General features: G+C 39.1%; 2 protein-coding genes across 29 annotated transcripts in view; one reads left to right on the top strand and one right to left on the bottom strand.

Annotated features, from left to right (window-relative positions):
* The window catches only part of GRAP2 (GRB2 related adaptor protein 2), an 85,993-nt gene extending 80,325 nt beyond the window's left edge, over positions 1-5,668 (bottom strand). For 3 of the 12 annotated variants that reach the window (XM_055106084.2, XM_055106077.2, XM_055106078.2), the window contains exon 1: positions 5,327-5,400. The gene's annotated coding sequence lies outside the window, so the exon portion shown is untranslated. Of the gene's footprint in view, positions 1-5,326 lie in introns of all 12 variants that reach the window. The other 9 variants (XM_055106083.2, XM_055106079.2, XM_055106082.2 and 6 more) reach the window with 7 other exon arrangements.
* The window catches only part of ENTHD1 (ENTH domain containing 1), a 151,100-nt gene continuing 135,926 nt past the window's right edge, over positions 5,396-20,569 (top strand). For 3 of the 17 annotated variants that reach the window (XM_003821621.5, XM_055106061.2, XM_055106073.2), the window contains exons 1-2: positions 5,408-5,522; positions 11,282-11,785. In XM_003821621.5, the coding sequence (XP_003821669.2) occupies positions 11,437-11,785 (349 nt within the window). In that variant the 5' untranslated portion in view covers positions 5,408-5,522; positions 11,282-11,436. Of the gene's footprint in view, positions 5,523-5,718; positions 6,234-11,281; positions 11,786-20,569 lie in introns of all 17 variants that reach the window. The other 14 variants (XM_055106075.2, XM_055106069.2, XM_055106072.2 and 11 more) reach the window with 9 other exon arrangements.

Here is a 20,569-nt window from a genome sequence, read left to right as displayed (position 1 = left end):
GACAGATTGCAGAACAGAAAAATCTCAAAGGCAAGTTATTTTGGTAGTAAGTACTGATTGACAGACATGTTATGTAGAGCATAGTGGGAGGGAAGCAAGGCCACTTGAGTGGTTTATTTCATAACAGCTCTGTAACTGAACGAGTGCAAAGGCAGATCCTAAGAATAAAGACCCTAATGTGAGAATGCCAGCATTTCAGTACTCACTATCATGAGATACTCAGAAAAATAGCAGCAAGATGAGGAGGATACAGTAACATGTGAAATCTGGACTTAGCCAAAGTGGAGAAGTTTCTTTTTTAAACCATACTTTAAAATTTTTTTAATCAATTCCTTTTGAGGGGTCATTTGTTTATATCTGAACTTCTGTTTTGTTTTGTTTTTTGTTTTATTTTGTTTTTTGGAGACTGAGTCTCGCTCGGTTGCCCAGGCTAGAGTACAGTGACGCAATCTTGGCTCACTGCAACCTCCACCTCCTAAGTTCAAATGATTCTCCTGCCTCAGCCTCCCGAGTAGCTGGGATTGCAGGCACCTGCCACCACACCCAGCTAATTTGTATATTTTTAGTACAGCTGAGGTTTCGCCATGTTGGTCAGGCTGGTCTCGAACTCCTGACCTCAAGTGATCTGCCCACCTTGGCCCCCCAAAGTGCTGGGATTACAGGCATGAGCCACTGCGCCTGGCCAATATCTGAACTTCTTGCTATAATTATGCTCAATTTAACTTTATGGTAAAATATGTACTTCTTATTTAATAGTGTGAATTCAGACATTCTCGTTTCATTTATTCAATAAATAAAGTTTGAACACCTACTCTGTGTTAGGCCTGTTCTAGGTGCTGGAAAACTATCAGTGAACAAAACATAATCTCTGCCCTCCTGGATCTTACATTCTGGTAAAGGGAGAAACAGGAGGTACATCAGATGGTCCTACTGTTAGGGAGAAAAATAAAATGATGCAAGAGCCACAGGGAGTGTGGCTGAGATGGGGGTTGTGATTTTACGTTGGGAAATCCAAGGACATTTGAGCAAAGTCTAGAACAAAGTGAAGAAGCCAGTACTTCCTGGATGGACATCTGGGGAAATAGCTTTTGCAGGTATAGGGACTAGCAAGTGCAAAGACTTCAGGTGGAGACATGTTTAACATTGTGAGTGAGGTGGAGAGGAGTTGGGATGGAGATCAGAGAGAGAGCAGAACATGTAGGGCCTTGTTGCCATGGCGAGGCCTTTGGATTTTACTCTGAGTGAGATGGAAGCCAATGGAAGATTTTGAACTGGGGAGTAGTATGATCTGACTTGGGTTTTAAGTTTTAAAAGGGTAGCTCTGGCTGTTGTGCTGAAATTAGATAGCAAGGGAGCAAGAACAGAAGAAGAGAGACCAGTTAGGAGCCTACTGTTGGCCAGGCATGGTTGGCTCATGCCTGTAATCCCAGCACTTTGGGAGGCTGAGGCAGATGGATCACCTGAGGTCGGGAGTTTGAGAACATCCTGACCAACATGGAGAAACCCAATTTCTACTAAAAATACAAAATTAGCCAGGCATGGTGGTGCATGCCTGTAATCCCAGCTACTCGGGAGGCTGAGGCAGAAGAATCACTTGAACCCAGGAGGCGGAGGTTGCAGTGAGCCGAGATTGCGCCATTGCACTCCAGCCTGGGCAATAAGAGCAAAACTCCATCTCAAAAAAAAAAACAAAAAAACAAGAGGCTACTTTCATAGTCCAGACCAGAGATGGTTGTGGCTTAAAACAGGATGATGTAAGTGGTGGGAAGTGGTTGGATTTTGAATATACAGGGTGATCGTAAAGTCTAGAAACATAGATAATGTTATTGTATCTTGTATTAGAATGTAGCATCAATAAATCATTTATTATCTAGACTGGGTAGCCACCTTGTATTTCAAAGCTAAGCTCATGGATATCATGAGAGCTATAAGAGACAAACACAGGAGTTAAGGTGACTCCCAGGTTCATGGCCTGAGAACCTAGAAGCAAGGATGTGTCATTTACTGAGACAGGAGAGACCGTGGGAGAGCAGGTTTGGAAGGCAAGACCAGGAGTAGAGGTCAAGGTAGTTAGATACACGAGTTTGGAGGTCAGGAGAAGCTGAAGAGAAAACCTTGAGAGTTGTCAGAATCGAAGAGTATTTACCGCTTTGCAAGTGGATAACACTACCTGTGGAGTGAATATAGATAGAGAAGACAAGAGGTTAGAGAATGGGCTCCTTCAAAGTTGAGAGGTCATAGAATTGAGAACGGATGAGTCAAGGAGATGAGAAGGAGAAATGGTGTCCTGGAAGTCAGGCGAAGCAAACTGTGTTCACTTTTATAGAACCTCAAGTTCAAAAAATTAAAGGAGAAAACCAACCAAGCTACCATAGAGCAATATTTGTATTTAGTGGATGTTACGGTATTGCAACTAAATTGTGCCCCCAAATGGAGGAAAGCAGATAAGAAGGACCCCTTACATATTGTCACTTGAACAGGGTTAATTCCACTAAGCGGGTAACACTTGACACTTTTGCCAAGCCTAACCAACTCCCTCACTGTTTATTGGGACTTCAGTCTTTAATCTTACCCTGTCTCCTACTTCCCATCTGCCTCCTCAATCACCTTCTATATGCTGACTACTCTGAAGTCTATGAACCTAGCCCCAAACCCTCTTCTTTCAGTTATCTCTATTCAACTGTCCCCTGAACATCTCCCACCTGTTGCTCAGATTCAAAATGTCCGAAGCAGAATTCCCCATCTTTCCTGCCAAACTGACCCCTCGGATCATGTTCATCTTGGTGAACACCAACAGTCATTTACTTGGTCACCCCAAAAAGAAACTTAGTCCCTGTAGACTCCTCCTTCTCTCTCATTGCCACATATATTCAGAGCCCGATCCCATAACCTCTACACTTTAACATTACATGTAAAAGTATATGTGTAAGAGGAGAGTGAACAGAGTGGAGATTCACACTATGCCCATGACCTCTGCCTTAGTTATGGCCTTCATCACTTATTGCCTGAACTATCAGAACATTCTGTTCTTCTTCCAGTTCCTCTGCTTCCAATCTACTCTTTGAACACACACAGAGATTTTAAAAGGAGAAAATGAATGAATTTAAAAATAAAAAATTGGAATCTCTGACCTTCTCCAAACATAACAAGTCCACTTGTGACTGAGTTGCTGATAGAGCTTAAAATCAAGGACCAAAGATTGGTCCTTGGAGTAGGGGAAAGAGCTAGACACAGGAGATTTGGGTTCAAGTTTCAGGTAAACTGCTTCCTAGTTAAATATCTCTGGGCAATTACTGTAATCTATTTGTTTCTCCAAACTCAGTTTAAGCTCACCTCCTCCAGGAAGCCTTCCCTGACTATGCAAATATAGACAAGTCCCCCTTTCACTCCCGTAACATTGTTTGCCTTTATTATGGCAACTACTTACAATTGCTGATTTATTCCTGTTTCCTCTATTAGAGTATTAAACTACAACTTCCTTCTAGTCTCATAGCTCAGCATAGTGCTTGGCAAATAGCAGGTGCTCAATAATGTAGAATGTATGCATATTCCACAAACTCAGCTTTCTCACCTGTACAATGGGATAATAACGCCTACTTCTCAGCATTCCTTTGAGATTTACATAAGCTATACATATAAAAAAACTTCATAAACTATACCTCAATGTATAAAATACTTGTAGTTTGTCCCCCACTATTTTATAAAGTCAAAATACCTCAACATAGCATTCAAGGCCCTGAACAATGTTTTCCAGGTCACCTTTTCGATCTCCCTCTGGCTCCCACCCCATTACTCTATATTATAGCCAGTCAAATAATATTCCAAACTCACCAACTTCTTTCATACCTCCTATCATTTTATATTGGATTCACCTATCTACATGTCAGTATCAATAATGTGGGCTATTATTATTATAATTATGACTGAAGTAGTAGGAGATAGAAACAAATGTTGCTTTTGTCTACTAAGTGTTTTGTTATCCTCTGTCTTTTCCCCTCATCCTAGTCAATATTCCATTAAAACACAGGTTCAATTACATTTTTCAATGCCTACTGGATAAAATCACCTTGTAGTATGGATAAGGTTCTTCATGATCCAACTTCCCTCTGTTATTTAACCTTCCTCTCCTGCTCCACTAATAGCCTTTGTGACAGTTGTAGTAACTACAGTACATGTAGTTTTTCCAAGATAATAGGCTGGCTCAGCTTTCATGCCTTTACACATGATGTGTCCTTTGCCTCTTACGTCCTCCTCTACTTTGTCTATCCAGTGAACTCCCTGTCATCCTTTAAGATTCAATTCAGATGTAAACTCTTCTGTGAAACCTGCCCTTAAATACTCAGTGGCAGAATTAGATGATCTCTTCTCTCTTACTATGCCATACATATCTTGTTACAATCTTCTCTGACGGTGCCTGTCACCTCCACTAGCCTGTAAACGTATCCAGCAGAGGGCTGCTTTTTATCTCCGAGTCCTTACTGTCTGGCACAAAGCGGGTGCTCACGGAAAATCAGTTGAATACATCAACAATTACCCGTCAGTGGCACCTGAAGCCATCAGTCACTGGAGCTACCCCATCATTGTCCATCACACACACTGCTCTTCATAGACTACTATTACATTCTCAGTCCTTTGAGGTGGCAATCACGTGCTGGTGGTATTTCTAGTCAGTTGAAATGACAGTAGTAACACACTTTTAAAAATGTATTCATGTGCCATGCTGGTGCGCTGCACCCACTAACTCGTCATCTAGCATTAGGTATATCTCCCAATGCTATCCCTCCCCCCTCCCCCCACCCCACAACAGTCCCCAGAGTGTGATGTTCCCCTTCCTGTGTCCATGTGTTCTCATTGTTCAATTCCCACCTATGAGTGAGAATATGCGGTGTTTGGTTTTTTGTTCTTGCGACAGTTTACTGAGAATGATGATTTCCAATTTCATCCATGTCCTTAAAACTTAAATAATAATAAATAAAAAAAGAGATATTATGCTAGAAATCTGAGTATTTTACTGATTTTCCATTTTAAGAATAAATTATCATGGCAAATTTTAAGTTACATACATTATTTTATTGTCTACTTTTTAAAAACATTATCAGCTTACCTTGGCATTTTTTTTTTCTTTTTTTAATGTCCGTTTTTACGTTGTGAACTTTTAGTAAATTAATTTATACTCATTTTTATTTAATTAAGAAAGCAGCTAAGAATAAATGCTAGTGTCTGATTAAACTATTTCCCAGATCTCAAAAAAAAAAAAAATTTATTCTTTGAAAGGAGGATTAGGGCAGTGTCACAGCCCGGCAGCCTGTGAAACGAAGACACTTACCTTCATTCCCCTTGGTACCCTCCAGCTCAGGTATCGGCAACCATCTTGCTTGACGCCCTGACAGGAACTGCACCAGGCCAGGAAGTGAGGAAGCGGAAGTGGGGACCGGCCTGGGCCCTTGAGCCTGGCTGGAGTAGGTGGAATATCCTAGGGAGAGGAGGTTTGGTCGTTGGGCAGCGGCCGACTTTCCTCTCAGGTAACAGCCTCTGCTTGGGAGTGGTGGTGGGGCTCAGGGCGGGTCTGGAAACATCGGTTGCCTTCCCTCCTCCCGTTTCTTGCCGGCACCGTCGGAGTCCAGGTGGGGGCGGGAGGGCGGCGAGGCCATTACCATCCGCAGGAGGTGAAATCCCTGTGGCGTGACGTGACGCCATCACGTCCCTCTCTCCTTCTAGAGGCTTTCCTGAGGTCCAGCCTTCCCCTCCACTGCCGGTTCTCCTAGGGTAATCGCTGGTCTGATTCTCTGTGTGGCCGAACGCCCAGCACCTGGCTCATCTGGTACACAGTCGTCATCTGAAATGGGGGTTGTATGAATGAAGACGAGGATGCCGAGGAAAGGCCCTGCCCACAGAAAGTTGATTCTTGCTCAGCCTCCACCCGCCATTTTCAAAATTCTTTCCAAAGCATCTCGTTTCTTCCTCCCCCACGGCCCTGTCTGGCGATTATTCTTTGTGTTGCGGATGAGGGAACTGAGACTTAGAGAAGTTGTTAAGTCTTAGTTAGGAAATGGCAAAGCAGGACCTCAAATCATGACTTTGAATCCTAATTAAAGGAGAGAGATGAGGCATGTGAAGGCCCAGGTGTGAGCACATTGTGAGCGTTCAATGAAGAGTAGCTGTTTACTCCAGGGTGTGAGGACTGTGTCTTGTGCACCTGTTTCTCCATTTCCTAGAATGGAGCCTGCCACATGGTAAGCTCTGGAAGATTATTAGTTGAATAAATTAATGAACACACACTTAGGGCTGGAAAAGATTAGATTCTCTGCCTCTGACAGTATTCTTTTCATCAAAACAGTAACACCTCCTAATGGCATGGTAGTCTCTATAACCATTTTTCCGTAGCATTCTTGGCCAGAGCTCATTTCCTTACGAGTCAAACTCATGTCTATAGGCAGAACCTGTACAAACACAAGAGCTGTTCTTTTCTCATAGTTCCACCTTAAATGCATCTTTTCAGAGATAGCTCTGGACACTCAGCCTCTTAGATGCTATTGTCATTATTGTCCCAAGTCTTTGGATAAAGTCAGTTCAGCTCCTCTGTTCCTTATTCTCAATCCTGAAATCCAAAAACTTTTGGAAATCAACTTTTCCTCCAACTCATTTGGTGGTAAAACTTGGCCTGAGGCCATTTGTAGTCTTTATTCCAAATATTTACATGTTTTTATTGCAGACATGTTAATGTGTTTAATTGTTCAGAGCAGCCCCACACCTTACTGTGGGTATCATGTAATATATGGTATAGACATGGCACTACTCTTGAAAATTCCACCCCTACCACCGCACCCAAAAGAGAATTTCCACAAATCATCTGGCCTCAAAGGATTGGGATAAAAGATCGTGGACCAATAGTTTAATGCCAGCTGATAAATCATTTCCTGTTAGAATTCAGATGAAATGGGGGGAAGGAAACAGCATTGTGAAAGTGGGCAGATCTAAAAATAACACTAAAAGACCTTTTCTACGTAATCATTTGTTTTGCTGGGAATTATTTAGGAGAGAAAGCTCCTTAACTGAATGGTACGTTTTAATGTGAGGTTCATGTTTTATATTTCTCCACAAAGCTATACAAATGGTAGGTACTCAAGAAATATCTGTTGATGATTTGAAAATATTTGCTCAAAACTATAGAATTTTACTTGACAATTATGAGAGCTAGATTTTATTTATTTATTTTTTTAATGTCATGCTTTATAGGAGTTTGTGACCATCTGGGCAACCAATAAGAACTCGTGTCTAAAAAAAAATTTTTTTTGAGGCCAAGCACGGTGGCTCACACCTGTAATCCCAGCACTCTGGGAGGCCGAGGCAGGCGGATCACTTGAGGTCAGGAGTTCAAGACCACCCTGGTCAATATGGTGAAACCCCGTCTCTACTAAAAATACAAAAAATTAGCTGGGCTTGGTGGCTCATGGCTGCAGTCCCAGCTACTTGGGAGGCTGAGGCTGGAGAATTGCTTGAACCTGGGAGGTGGAGGTTGCAATGAGCCGAGATCGTGCCACTTCACTCCAGCCTGGGTGACAGAGCAAGACCCTATCTAAGAAAAAAAAAAAAAAAATTTTTTTTTAATTAGTTAGGCTTGGTGGTATGCACCTGTAGTCCCAGCTACTTGGGAGGCTGAGGCAGGAGGATTGCTTGAGCCCAGGAGTTTGCAAGCAGCCTGGGCTACATAGTGAGGCTTTATCTCAAAAAAAAAAAAGTGATTATAATTATAAAGCTATAGAATCAGTGCAGGTTTATCCCAAGGCAGAATCATTCAATCATTGTGTTATTTGCACAACACATGTTTCTTGAGTATCTACTGTTGCTAATTAGCTGTTAGGGATAGGATTACAGTGGTAAATAAGACAGTCAAGGTCCCTGCCCCCAAGGAGCTTCCAGTTTGGTGGTGAAGAAAGGCACTGAGCAAATGACAAATAGGTAAGTACAGATTGTTACAAGTGCAATGAAGGAAATTAACCAGGTTCTGGGGAGACCTAAGTAGTTAGTGAGGTCGGTGAAGACCTCTCAGATTTGTGACATGAAATACCTAACTTCTTCCCTCTATTTCTAAATATTATAGTGAGTTGGGTAGCCAGACAACCAAGATTCAGATGTGGAAATTTACCCTCTTGGGCACTAATTTTGTCTCATGTCAATTTTTGTCACATCACTGTAGTTACAATCTCACAGTTATTTGATGCTGTGTGTAAACAGCATTTTCATGTAGTCAGGTGTCTAAAACACATAATAAACCAACATATAATTTACAACTAACACCAATTAATTGAGCTCCTTGTCAATTTGAAAAGACAGCAGTAGTAGAATGGTGTTTTACATATTCTACGTTCATATCACAAGGTAAAGTTCAAGTCATTGTACATTAGTAAGTGATAAGAATTCACTTCTCTAGACTTTTTTCCTTGTGATTTTTCTAATGGTTGGGGTTGTATTTAATTCTGATATGGTGTCATGTAAATTCATTTTAAACTACTCTATTGGATTAGAAGGCTATTATTTTGATATTTTTCTGGGTTAGAAAATTCATTTAAGAAAACAGTTTTTAAAAGTTTAAAATATAGGTTAGAGAATGTAGAAAAACCTAAAAATTACGATTGTTCTTCCAAAATATAGATAGCTATCCAAAAAAGAAAAAAAAATTAACATTTGTTGTTCAATTCCAGCAAGTTATGATTCTAACAGGGCTTTAAAAGAAAATAGACTCGTGAAGAAACAGATCAATATTTGTTGCTCTAAGCCAATGTCATAGTGCATCTCTGCATTGAGTGAGTTTGGTAGAAGGAAAAAAAGGACAATAGAAAAAAAAACCCTCCTGCTTGACAATTTTAATAGCTTTGCTGAAATATTATAAATCAGTTTTTCACTGCAGGAAGGTGCCAAATAAAAATGACTGTGTTTGAAGTACGAAAAAGAGAAAATCAGAAAGTTGTAGAAACACAACTTCTCTTTTTCTTCCTAGGGTTAATGATAGTGTCTTTCTGAGAAATCTTAATTAAACAGATATTTAATACGTTTTCTTATTTATTTATTTATTTATTTATTTATTTTTGAGACAGAGTCTCACTCTATCTCCCAGGCTATAGTGCAGTGGCCTAATCTCGGCTCAGTGCAACCTCTGCCTCCCAGGTTCTAGTGATTCTTATGCCTCAGTCTCCCAAGTAGCTGGGATTACAGGTGTGTGCCACCAAGCCTGGCTAATTTTTTGTGTTTTTAGTAGAGATAGGGTTTCACCATGTTGTCCAGGCTGGTGTTGAACTCCTGAGCTCAGGTGATCTGCCCACGGCAGCCTCCCAAAGTGCTAGGATTACAGGTGTGAGCCACCACGCCCAACCACTTATACAGGTACATTTTCTGTCTTGCTTAGTTAAGAGTGTGTTGTATTTTTACCAAAAAGAGGTTATCTCATTTTTTTTTAAAAAAAGAAGTGATAGTTTATTTAGGATGCTTCTAAAAATTTATGTCTTCCTTTAATACACATACAGAAATTAATCAAGACTGAGCTAGTTATCTGAGAAGGTCAAGAAAGGGAAGCAAAACTAAAAGCAGTGAACACATTTGTTATGGATTTTAACATTTTTTCTTTTGTATGTATGCAGTTTCTCTAGTAAAATCTGATTATAGATCTTCTAGGTTTCGTTGGGTCTGGATGTTCGTCAGGGCTTGAAATCAATTTGGTACACTGTCTTGGCAGCCAGCAGTGGTGAATCACTAGAGAAATTGCAAACTGACTGACCCTCCTTAATACAAAATAATGAAAAAGAGAAAGGGAATGGTTTCCTATACACTGAATTGATCATTCACAAGCATTATGTAAAGTTTGGGGGCTGCATTTCCCTTTTAAGTTTTAGTATATGGGCCTCTCTGTGTGTCCTTGTTTTGAGATCTGATAGACACAGGCTGATCACTGCAGGATTTAGAGAAATCCTTGCATTATTTGAGTCTTACTGTTGACACTGTTTAATCCTAAACTCATTCTTCTTTTTCCAAAGGTGAACAAATAAAGTAATTTAACCTTTTCCTCTAATTTACCAGGCTTATCTGGACTAAAATAGAGGTTTTAGGGTACCATGAATTAGCTGTGGAGTCCACTGATATACAGCTGTTTGTCTTCATAGTTGATCCTCCTTTCTTTTAGGTTTAGCAAGAAAGCAGACTATATTTAGATCTGATTCTCGGGACTTGTAGTTCTAAAAAGAATACAGTCATAGGGTCAGTGGGTGATTCTAAGACTCAATTTTACCCCCATTTTAATTACTCTCAGAATATAATATTTTTATATGTGACAATATAAAGAGATGCCTGAAATCCTAGCACTTCAGGAGGCTGAAGTGGGAGGATCACTTGAGGCCAGGAATTTTTGAACAGCCTGTGCAACATATTGAGACCCCCATCTCTACAAAATATTTAAAAATCAGCCAGGCAGGCCGGAAGCGGTGGCTCACGGCTATAATCCCAGCACTTTGGGAGGCTGAGGTGGAAGGATCACAAGGTCAGGAGTTTGAGACCAGCCTCGCCAACATGGTGAAACCCCGTCTCTACTAAAAATACAAAAATTAGCCAGGTGTGGTGGCGTGCATCTGTAATCCCAGCTACTCAGGAGGCTGAGGCAGGAGAATCGCTTGAACCCGGGTGGCAGAGGTTGCAGTGAGCCAAGATCGCACCACTGCACTCCAGCCTGGGCAACAGAGGGAGACTCCATCTCCAAAAAAAAAAAAATAGCCAGGCATGGTGGCGCACACCTGTAGTTCCAGCTGCTTGGGAGGCGGAGGCAGGAGAATTGCATGAACCTAGGAGTTCAAGGCTGCAGTGAGCTATGATTGCACCACTGTACTTCAGCCTGGGAAGCAGGGCAATACCCTGTCTTTGGAAAAAAAAAAAAAAGAAAGAAAGAAAGAAAGAAAGAGATGTCAGAGTGCAAGTTCTGTTTTTTAAAATGTTGCTTGTCTGCTGTCCATGTAATGCTTTATAGCCATTATATTTCTGGCCAAAGAGGTTGAATGATATTTTCTCCAGGAACTTTTATGACTAGAAAGACAACCTATATTTCTTTAAATAATATAGGCCAATTTCTCATGAGGGATTTTCCCATGCCTATCCTAGGAACAGTTATATGGTACCCTCAATTCTGGCTGCTGTAAGTGAGGGGCTGATTTAGAAACAAAACCTAGACTTTCAGATTGATTTGGTCTTCTATAGACTTAAAAAAATGTTTAACGTAAATTTTTTTGTGCTTTCCTTGCAGGAAATTGATACTTTATCAACATAGAGATTAATTATTTGTATTTGGGAGCAGCAGAACTGGGGACCAATTACCTGTCAAGAGTTTTATAAACCAGTGACATAAACAGTTATTCCATTGCTTTCATCCTCCATCTCACCTTGGAACTTGTATTACTTATGGCATTCAGGAGACAAGTGAAAAACTTTGTGAAAAATTACTCAGATGCTGAAATAAAAGTCAGGGAAGCAACTTCTAACGACCCTTGGGGTCCCTCTAGTTCTCTGATGTTAGATATCAGTGACTTGACTTTCAACACAATTTCTCTCTCAGAGATTATGAATATGCTATGGCACAGACTCAATGACCATGGGAAGAACTGGCGCCACGTGTATAAATCCCTTACCCTAATGGATTATCTCATCAAGAATGGATCAAAGAAAGTTATTCAGCATTGCAGAGAAGGGTTCTGTAACCTTCAAACACTAAAAGATTTTCAGCACATAGATGAAGCTGGAAAAGACCAAGGTAATGGTTAAAGAAGTTTATATAAGCTGGGTGTGGTGGTGTGCACCTGTAATCCTGGTGCGTGGGAGGCTGAGGTGGGAGGATTGCATGAGCCCAGGCATTTGATGCTGTAGTGAGGAAAGATTGCACCTGTGAATAGCCACTGTACTCCGGCCTGGGCAACATAGCGAGACCCCGATCTCTAAAGTTTTTTTAAAAAGTTTATAGCATGTGCCAATAAAGATTAAGAGTTTTGGGGGATCATTTTATACCAGGAGGTGGGGAAGAGTTGTATTTAAATGTACTAGCTGTCTTTCCTCTGGGACAGTTATAGTTTCCAATTTAATCCTCTGTATTGAGTCTTCAGTGCCTTAGAGAACAATACTTTTTTTCAAAAGGAAAAAAAAGGCGAACACACTTAGGTTTCTGATAAAATGATACCTCATAGAAAATGAATAAAGTGAATAAAATAGGAGGCATGGCAATTTGGTGTAATAATGTCACTGTAATTTATAATTATAATTAAACAGGAATTTAGTCATAAATTAAGGAAATATTTCCACAGGCTGGAATCTTCAAAGACTATCTAGATGGAAGCAGTTATATGAATACAAAAATTTAGATCATAAAATAATTCTTTTGGAGGCGGAAGAGGAGGTGCAGTAGGGAAAGGATAGGATCCTGAGATGATTCAGTAGTGCCTGATATTCTACAGTGGCAAAAGGCTCAGTGCTTCCTCTCCAGCTACTGTAAAATTATAATTTGTGTTTAAAATGAATAGTCTTATGAATCATGAAAAGAGGATAAAATTCAGAGCATTCTCTCTGGGAAGCATGCATTTTAAAAATAGACCTTTTTTAAGGGCAGTTTTAGGTTTACAGAAAAATTATGCAGAAAGTTACGCAGAGTTCCCATATACCCTTCCCCACTCAGACACAATTTCTCTTAATAACATCTTGCATTAGTGTGGTCCATTTGTTACAGTTTATAAACAAATACTGATACATTATTGTTAATGAAAGTTCATATCTTACATTAGGATTCACTCTTTGTGTTCAACAGTTCTGTGGGTTTTGAAAAACGCATGGTGTCATGTGTCCACCATTCCACTATCATACAGAGTAGATATGTCCTGTGTTCCACCTATTCATCCTTTTCCTCTCCTCTTGAATCCCTGGCAACCACTGGTCTTTTTATCATCTCCATAGTTTTGTCTTTTCAGATGTCATATAGTTGGAATCTTAAAGTATGTAGCTTTTTCAGACTGGTTTCTTTCACTTGGCAATATGTACTTAAGACTCCTCCATGTTCTTTCATAGCTTGAGAGTTTATTTTTTTCAAAAAAAAACTTTATTGAGATATAATTCACATACCACACAATTCACCCACTTAAGGTGTACAGTTATATGGATTTTGGTGTATTACAGTATAATTTTTTAAAATTGTAACTATAACATAAAATTTGCCTTTGTAAGTGTACAATTCAGTTGCATTAATTACATTCACAGTGTTGTGCGGCCATCACCAATATTTGTAAAACTCTTTCATCACCCCAAACAGAAACCCCATAAGCATTAAGCAATAGCTCCCCATTCCCATTCCACCAAGGCCCTATCTGTCTCTAAATTTTCCTGTTCTAGGTATCTCATATAAGTGGAATCATACAGTATTTGTTCTTTTGTGTCGCTTATTTCACTTACCATAATGTCCTCAGCGTTGTCATGTTGTAGGATGTATCAGAACTTTATTCCTTTTATGTCTGAATAATATTCTATTGTATGTACATTACACATTTTAAAAAATTTACTCATCTGTTGATGGACTCTTGGGTTGTTTCTTTTAGCTATTGCATTGAACATGGGAGTATAAGTATCAAGTTCTGGCTTTCGGTTTATTTGGATGTATACTTAGGAGTGGAATTGTTGGATCATATGATAAGTCAGTGTTTAGCTTTTTGAGGAGCTGCTAAATTTTTCCATAGTGGCTGTACCATTTTACATCTCCACTGGCAGTTTAAAAATGTCCCAGTTTTTCTGTATTCCTGCCAACACTTGTTATTATCCTTTTTTGTTGTTGTTGATTATAGCTATCCTACTGGTTGTGAATTGGTATCTCATTGTGGTTTTGATTTACATTTCCCTAAAGACTAATGATGTTGAACATCTTTTCATGTAGTTGTTGGCAATTTGTATGTCTTCTTTGGTGTAACATCTATTCAAATCCTTTGCCCATTATTAACTTTTTAAAACAACTGTTTGAGTATTAAAAGTTCTTTACATATTCTGGATACAAGACCCTTATCAGAAAGGTGATATGCAAGTATCTTCTCCGATTCTGTAGATTCCTTTTTGTTGGAGGTGTCTTTTGATGCACAAAATTTTGAAGTGCAATGTATCTATTTTTTCCCTTGGTTACTTGTGCTTTAGGTGTCATATATAAGAAACTATGGGCTCCATTGTCCAATCCAAGAACATGAAGATTTATACCTATCTTTTCTAAGACATTTATAGTTTTAGCTTGTAGATTCAGATCCTGGGTCCTTTTTGAATTAATTTGTGTATGTGCTGTGAAGTTTAACTTCATTCTTTTTCATGAAGATGCCCTGCTATCATTTATCGAAAAGACCATTTTTTCTCTGTTGAGTTATATTGGCATCCTTGCAAAAATCAATCAACCAAATAAGATGTATGGGCTTATTTCTGTACTCCTAGTTGTTTCATTGATCTGTATGTCAGGCCTTATGCCAGTACTGTACTGTTTTGATTACAGTAGCTTTGTAGTAAGTTTTAAAATTAAGGAGTGTGAGTCTCCAACATTGTTCTTTTATAAGCTTTTTTTTTTTCTATTCTGAGTCTCTTGCATTTTCATTTGAAGTTTAGTACCAGCTTATGAATTTTGTTAAAAAGATGGCTAGGGCCAGGCGCAGTGACTCACACCTATAATCCCAGCACTTTGGGAGGTGGAGGCAGGCAGATCACTTGAGGCCAGGAGGTCAAGACCAGCCTGGCCAACATGGTGAAACCCCATCTTTACTAAAAATGCCAAAAATTAGCCAGGTATGGTGGCGTGCACTTGTAATCCCAGCTACCCGGGAGGCGGAGGCAGGAGAATTGCTTGAACCTAGGAGGTGAAGGTTGCAGTGAGCCAAGATCACACCACTGTACTCCAGCCTGGGCAACAGAGTGAGACTCTGTCTCAGAAAAACAAAAAAGAAGATGGCTAGAATTTGGCTAGAATTTTGATGGGCTTACATTGAATCTGTAGATCAATTTGGGGTATATTGTCATTTTAACAATACTAATTTCTCCAATCTTTGTACACAGGATGTCTTTCTTTTTATTTAGATCTTTTTTTCATTTCTTTCAACAGTGCTGTGTAGTTTTCAGGGTACAAGTCTTTCATGTCTTAAGTTTTTTTCATTTTAAAGATTATTTTCCAGTCTATCATTGTTGGACATTTGGGTTGGTTCCAAGTCTTTGCTATTGTGAATAATGCCGCAATAAACATACGTGTGCATGTGTCTTTATAGCAGCATGATTTGTATACATATGTAACTAACCTGCACAATGTGCACATGTACCCTAAAACTTAAAGTATAATTAAAAAAAAAAAAAAAAAAAAAAAAAAAAAGATTATTTTCCAATTAATTTCAGAAGTTCTTGCATTTCTGAAAGTTATTTCTAAGCATTTTATTCTTTTTGAAGCTCTAGTAAATGGAATTGTCTTATTTTTTATTTTTTTTTTGTGGGACAGAGCCTTGCTCTGTCATCCAGGCTGGAGTGCAGTGGCACGATCTCAGCCACTGCAAGCTCCGCCTCCCAGGTTCACGCCATTCTCCTGCCTCAGCCTCCCGAGTAGCTGGGACTACAGGCTGGAATTGTCTTCTTAATTTCATTTTCAGATTGTTCATGGCTGGTGTATAGAAATACACCTGATTAACTGATTTTTGTATATTGATCTATATACTAGATCCTGTCATATACAAATAGTTTCACTTCTTCCTCTCCAATCTAGATTCCTTGGCTAGAAAGAAGCGTTGAGAGCAGACATCCTGTCTTGTTCCTGCTCTTTGGAGGAAAGCTTCCTGTCATCAAGTATGATGTTAGCTATGGGTTTTTTCATAGATGTCCTTTATCAGGGTGGGGAAGTTCTCTTCTATTCCTAGTTGTGGAGTGTTTTTATCATGAAAGAAGTTGTCTTTTTATGCATTTGTACCTTTTATATGTATAAGATAAGGTATACATGAATATGTTTAAATTGACTATCATAAAGATCTTTCAGATTCCCTAACAGTTGATCTTAGCACCAAAAAAGTAAGTACAAGTACACTATGCTAGACTTTATGAATACTCTTGATGATTTATTACCACCAAGAGAGCAAGAAAAATACAAGTTGGAACTGAAATGTCAACAGAAGCATAGTGCATTCATTTGTTGATTATGGAAGGTACATTAGCAATTGATTGATAACATTGTACACATTATTCACTAATAAAAATTAATGAAAAAGATTCCATTGGGGAAAATATTATATTTTACATATTTCTCTTTGTGTATTTTCTTTTCTTTTTTTTTTTTTTTTTTTTTTTTTGAGATGAAGTCTTACTCTGTCACCCAGGCTGGAGTGCAGTGGCGCTATCTAGGCTCACTGCAACCTCTGCCCCACCAGGTTCAAGTGATTCTCCTGCCTCAGCCTCCCAAGCAGCTGGGACTACAGGCACCTGCCACCGCGCCCTGCTAATTTTCGTATTTTTAGTACAGACAGGGTTTCACCATCTTGGGCAGGCTGATCTTGAACTCCTGACCTAGTGATTCACCCACCTCAGCCTCCCAAAGTGCTGGGATTACAGGTGTGAGCCACCGTGCCCAGCCCTCTTTGTGTATTTTCTAATGAATGTGATATACTAGAAGAGTAGCTCTTGGCATAATTTCACTCATACTTAAATAAATGTGCATTTATTGAGGATATATGCATGCACAACAATTTGTTACTGCTGAGGTGTACAGTCAAAATAGTTTGCAAACCACTGGCTCTCAGGATAAAGTCAGGCCCCTTAACATGTTTCCAATCTACTTTTCTGCTCTTATTTCCCTAGTCTTCAATGTAGCACATTGCATTAACAATCATTCCTAATATATTGTATGCTTACACATTTCTGTGCTTATACTTAAGATTTGTCTTTCCCCTTGGAATATTCTTTTATCACTGTCCATGCTTTGAACTCCTACTTAGTCTCCAAATCCTAGCTCAGAATCCTTTTTCCCTCTATCCCCAACTACTCTTTCCCTCAATGGGCAGAATTAATTGCTGTAGTACTTTATTCATAATATCAAAGCAGTGCTTTTTATGGTATATTTTATTGATTTTATATGTCTCATTTTAACTAGATTGTGAGGGCATGTACCATATGTTAATCATCCTTTCACCATCAGGCCTGCACAGAGTAGACAGTAAATTTTTATCAAATGGAAGTCATAGAAAAAAACAAGAAAGAAAAACTGCTAGATAAAAATGATTTTGTTGTCTCAGAGAAGAAAGAAGGCAGTGTCAAGTCTGTACTGAGAAATGAATGAAAGAGAAATTATTTGGTCCAAGTAATCTATATCTGGAGTCTGCCCTAGTTACAGGTTATCAAGAGAGATGAAGACAAAAGAAGATACTATAGAAAAAAAGGCTTTCTTGGCTCTCTTATTTGGTCTTTACACTTGCGTTGCCTTTGCCTGGAATGCTGTTTTCCAGAAACCTGCATGGCTCTTCCACCTCCTTTGGATCTCTTCTCAGAAAGTCTTATTAGAGGCCTTCTAGGTCTACCCTAGTTATAAAAAAGCAGCCTGGCCTCCTTGTTGTACTGATATGCCCTGGCCACCTTCTGTTTCGTTTTTCCCCATAGCGCTTCTCATCTGACATAGTGTATATTCTATTTTAGGATGTGTTTATTGTCTATCCCTACTAAAGTGTAAATTTCACGACAGCAGCGACATTTTGCCTTTTATATCCGCTTTGTCTATGCCCCATCTCCAGTATCTTCAGCAGTGCCTGTCACATGGCACATGCTCAGTAATTAATAATAGTTATACTAGTAGGAAAAACATTGGGAAAACAAATCAGAAAAATTGGGAAACATCGGAGAATAATAAGTTACTTTTTCAAATAATTTCTCAACATATTTTTCCTTAATCTCTAGACAGCTTTTCAGGTGATATATCTCTGAGTTTAAGCAGTGAGTCTAATTGTTAATCTGAAAAAATAAATTCATGATTTTCCCTGTGTTTCCAGACTTCGGTGATATTCTATATTGTACTTATTGTAGTTTTAAAAGAGTCACCAGTTGGATACATTGCTTTAAAGTTAGAGGTACTTCACAGGAAACAGTGTCTAGGCTATAGAAGGACATATTGAGCATATTGTTTGAAAATGTAACTAACGTAGCGTTTAAAAATAAATTTGTTCTATATTTGCTAACTTTTGGGCTCTTTTATTAGCAAGCATGTTTACTGCACTTTGTAACAAGTGGTATTCTCAACACTTGGCATGTATGAATTCATTTAATCTTCACAATAACCCTTTGAGATGGGAAATGTTGTTGGCTCCTTTTTGCTGATGGGGAAACCAAGGTGCAAAGAGGTTGAATAACTTTCCACACAGCTAGTTAGCAGAGTCAAGATTGCAGTCTAAGCATTTTGGCTCCAGAATACATGTTCTCAACAACTACAGTATATTGTTGAATGAAGGAATTAAGGATGTGATCCTCATCCTGATCATTCTGTTCACTCCTTTACTCCATCCTGTCAGCATGTGTCATGTTTCCAGCTTTGACCAAACATTTAACCAGTTACATATAGCAGGATGGAAAGGACTGAGACTGAACTAATTCTGATCACTATCCTGGGACAAGAATTCAGAAATGTATCCTTTTTATTAAAAAGTTTTTTAAAAATAAACTTCGTTTTTTAGAGCAGTTTCAGATTCACAGCAAAACTGAGAGGAAAATACTGAGTGTTCCCAAATACCCTCTTCCCCTGTACATGCGTAGCCTCCCCCATTATAAACATCCCCAACCAAAGTGGTACATTTGTTACAATCGATGAACGTATAGTTACATATCATTTTTACCCAAAGTCCATAGCTTACTTTAAGGTGCACTCTTGGTGTTGTACATTTTATAGGTTTGGACAAATGTACAATGACATGTATTCATCATTATAATATCACACAGAGTAGTTTCACTGCCCTAAAATTTTTCTGTGCTGTGCCTATTTTTTCCTCCCTCCTTCAGCCCCTGCAAACATTGATGTTTTCACTGTCTCCATAAGTTTTCCTTTTCCAAAATGTCATTTAGTTGGAATCATTTAACATGTACCCTTTTTAAGTAGGCTTCTGTCACTGGGCTGGAGTGCAGTGGCATTATCAGAGGTCACTGAAGCCCTGAACTCCTCGACTTAAGCGACCCTCTCAGAGGAGAATCAGCTTCCAGAGTAGCTGGGACTGTAGGTGCACACCACCATGCCCAGCTCATTTTAAATTTTTTTGTGGAGACAGAGTCTCACTACATTGCCCAGGCTGGTCTTGAATTTGTGGCCTCAAGCAATCCTCCTGCCTTGGCTTCCCAAAGTGTTGGAATTATAGGCATGAGCCATTGCGCCCAGCCTCATTTCCTTTTAGCACTTAATAGTAGCCCATTGTTGGGATGAATCACAGTAAATTTATCCATTCACCTACTGAACGTTACCTTGATTGCTTCCAAGTTTTGGCAATTACAAATAAACAACTGTATGAAGTTTTTTATGTGGACAATAATTTTCAACTCCTTGGAGTAAATACCAAGGAGCATGATGTACTCAATTGTATGGCAAGAGTGTTTAGTTTTATAAGAAACTGCCAAACTGTCTTTTAAAGTGGCAGCCCCATTTTGCATTCCCACCAGCAATAATGAGAGTTCCTGATGCTCTGCATCTTTACCAGCATTTGGTGTTGTCAGTGTTCTGGATTTTGGTCATCCTAATAGGTATGTATGTAGCATCTCTTATTGTTATTTTAGTGTGCATGTCTCTGATGACGTATGATGTGGAGGATCTTTCATATGCTTACTTGCCATCTGTATATCTTTTTTTTTTTTTTTTTTTTTGAGACACAGTCTCACTCTGTCACCCAGGCTGGAGTGCAGTGGTGCAATCTTGGCTCACTGCAAACTCCGCCTCCTGGGTTCCCACCATTCTCCTGCCTCAGCCTCTCAAGTAGCTGGGACTACAGGGAGCTAATTTTTTTTATTTTTTAGTAGAGATGGGGTTTCACCATGTTAGCCAGGATGGTCTCAATCTCCTGACCTCGTGATCCGCCCGCCTCAGCCTCCCAAAGTGCTGGGATTACAGAAGTGAGCCACCGTGCCCGGCCTGTATATCTTCTTTAATGAGGTGTCTGTTAAGGTTTTAGGCCCTTTCTTAAGTCAGGTTGTTTGTTTTTACTGTTGAGTTTTAAGAATTCTGTGTATATTTCAGATAACACTCCTTCGTCTCATTTTTTTTTGCAAATATTTGCTCCCAGTCTGTGGCTCATATTTTCATTTTCTTGACCGTGTCTTTTGCAGATCAGAAATTTTAATTTTAATGAATAACACTATATTGCCTCATGGGTAGTGCTAGTACCTTATAATAATAAAATAATTCTGATTTCTTCTTCCTGTCCCTTGTATCATTGCTGTTACTTATTTTGCTTATACATAAGCATATGTGTAAGCATGTATAATCAAATACATTGTTGCTATTATTTTATTAATAAATAATAAGAAAGTTTTTATTTTCACTTAT

Source organism: Pan paniscus, chromosome 23 (genome assembly GCF_029289425.2).
Source record: "Pan paniscus chromosome 23, NHGRI_mPanPan1-v2.0_pri, whole genome shotgun sequence".
Lineage (NCBI taxonomy): Eukaryota > Metazoa > Chordata > Mammalia > Primates > Hominidae > Pan > Pan paniscus.
Note: the sequence above shows the minus strand (reverse complement) of the source record. Positions and strands in the feature narration are given on the sequence as shown.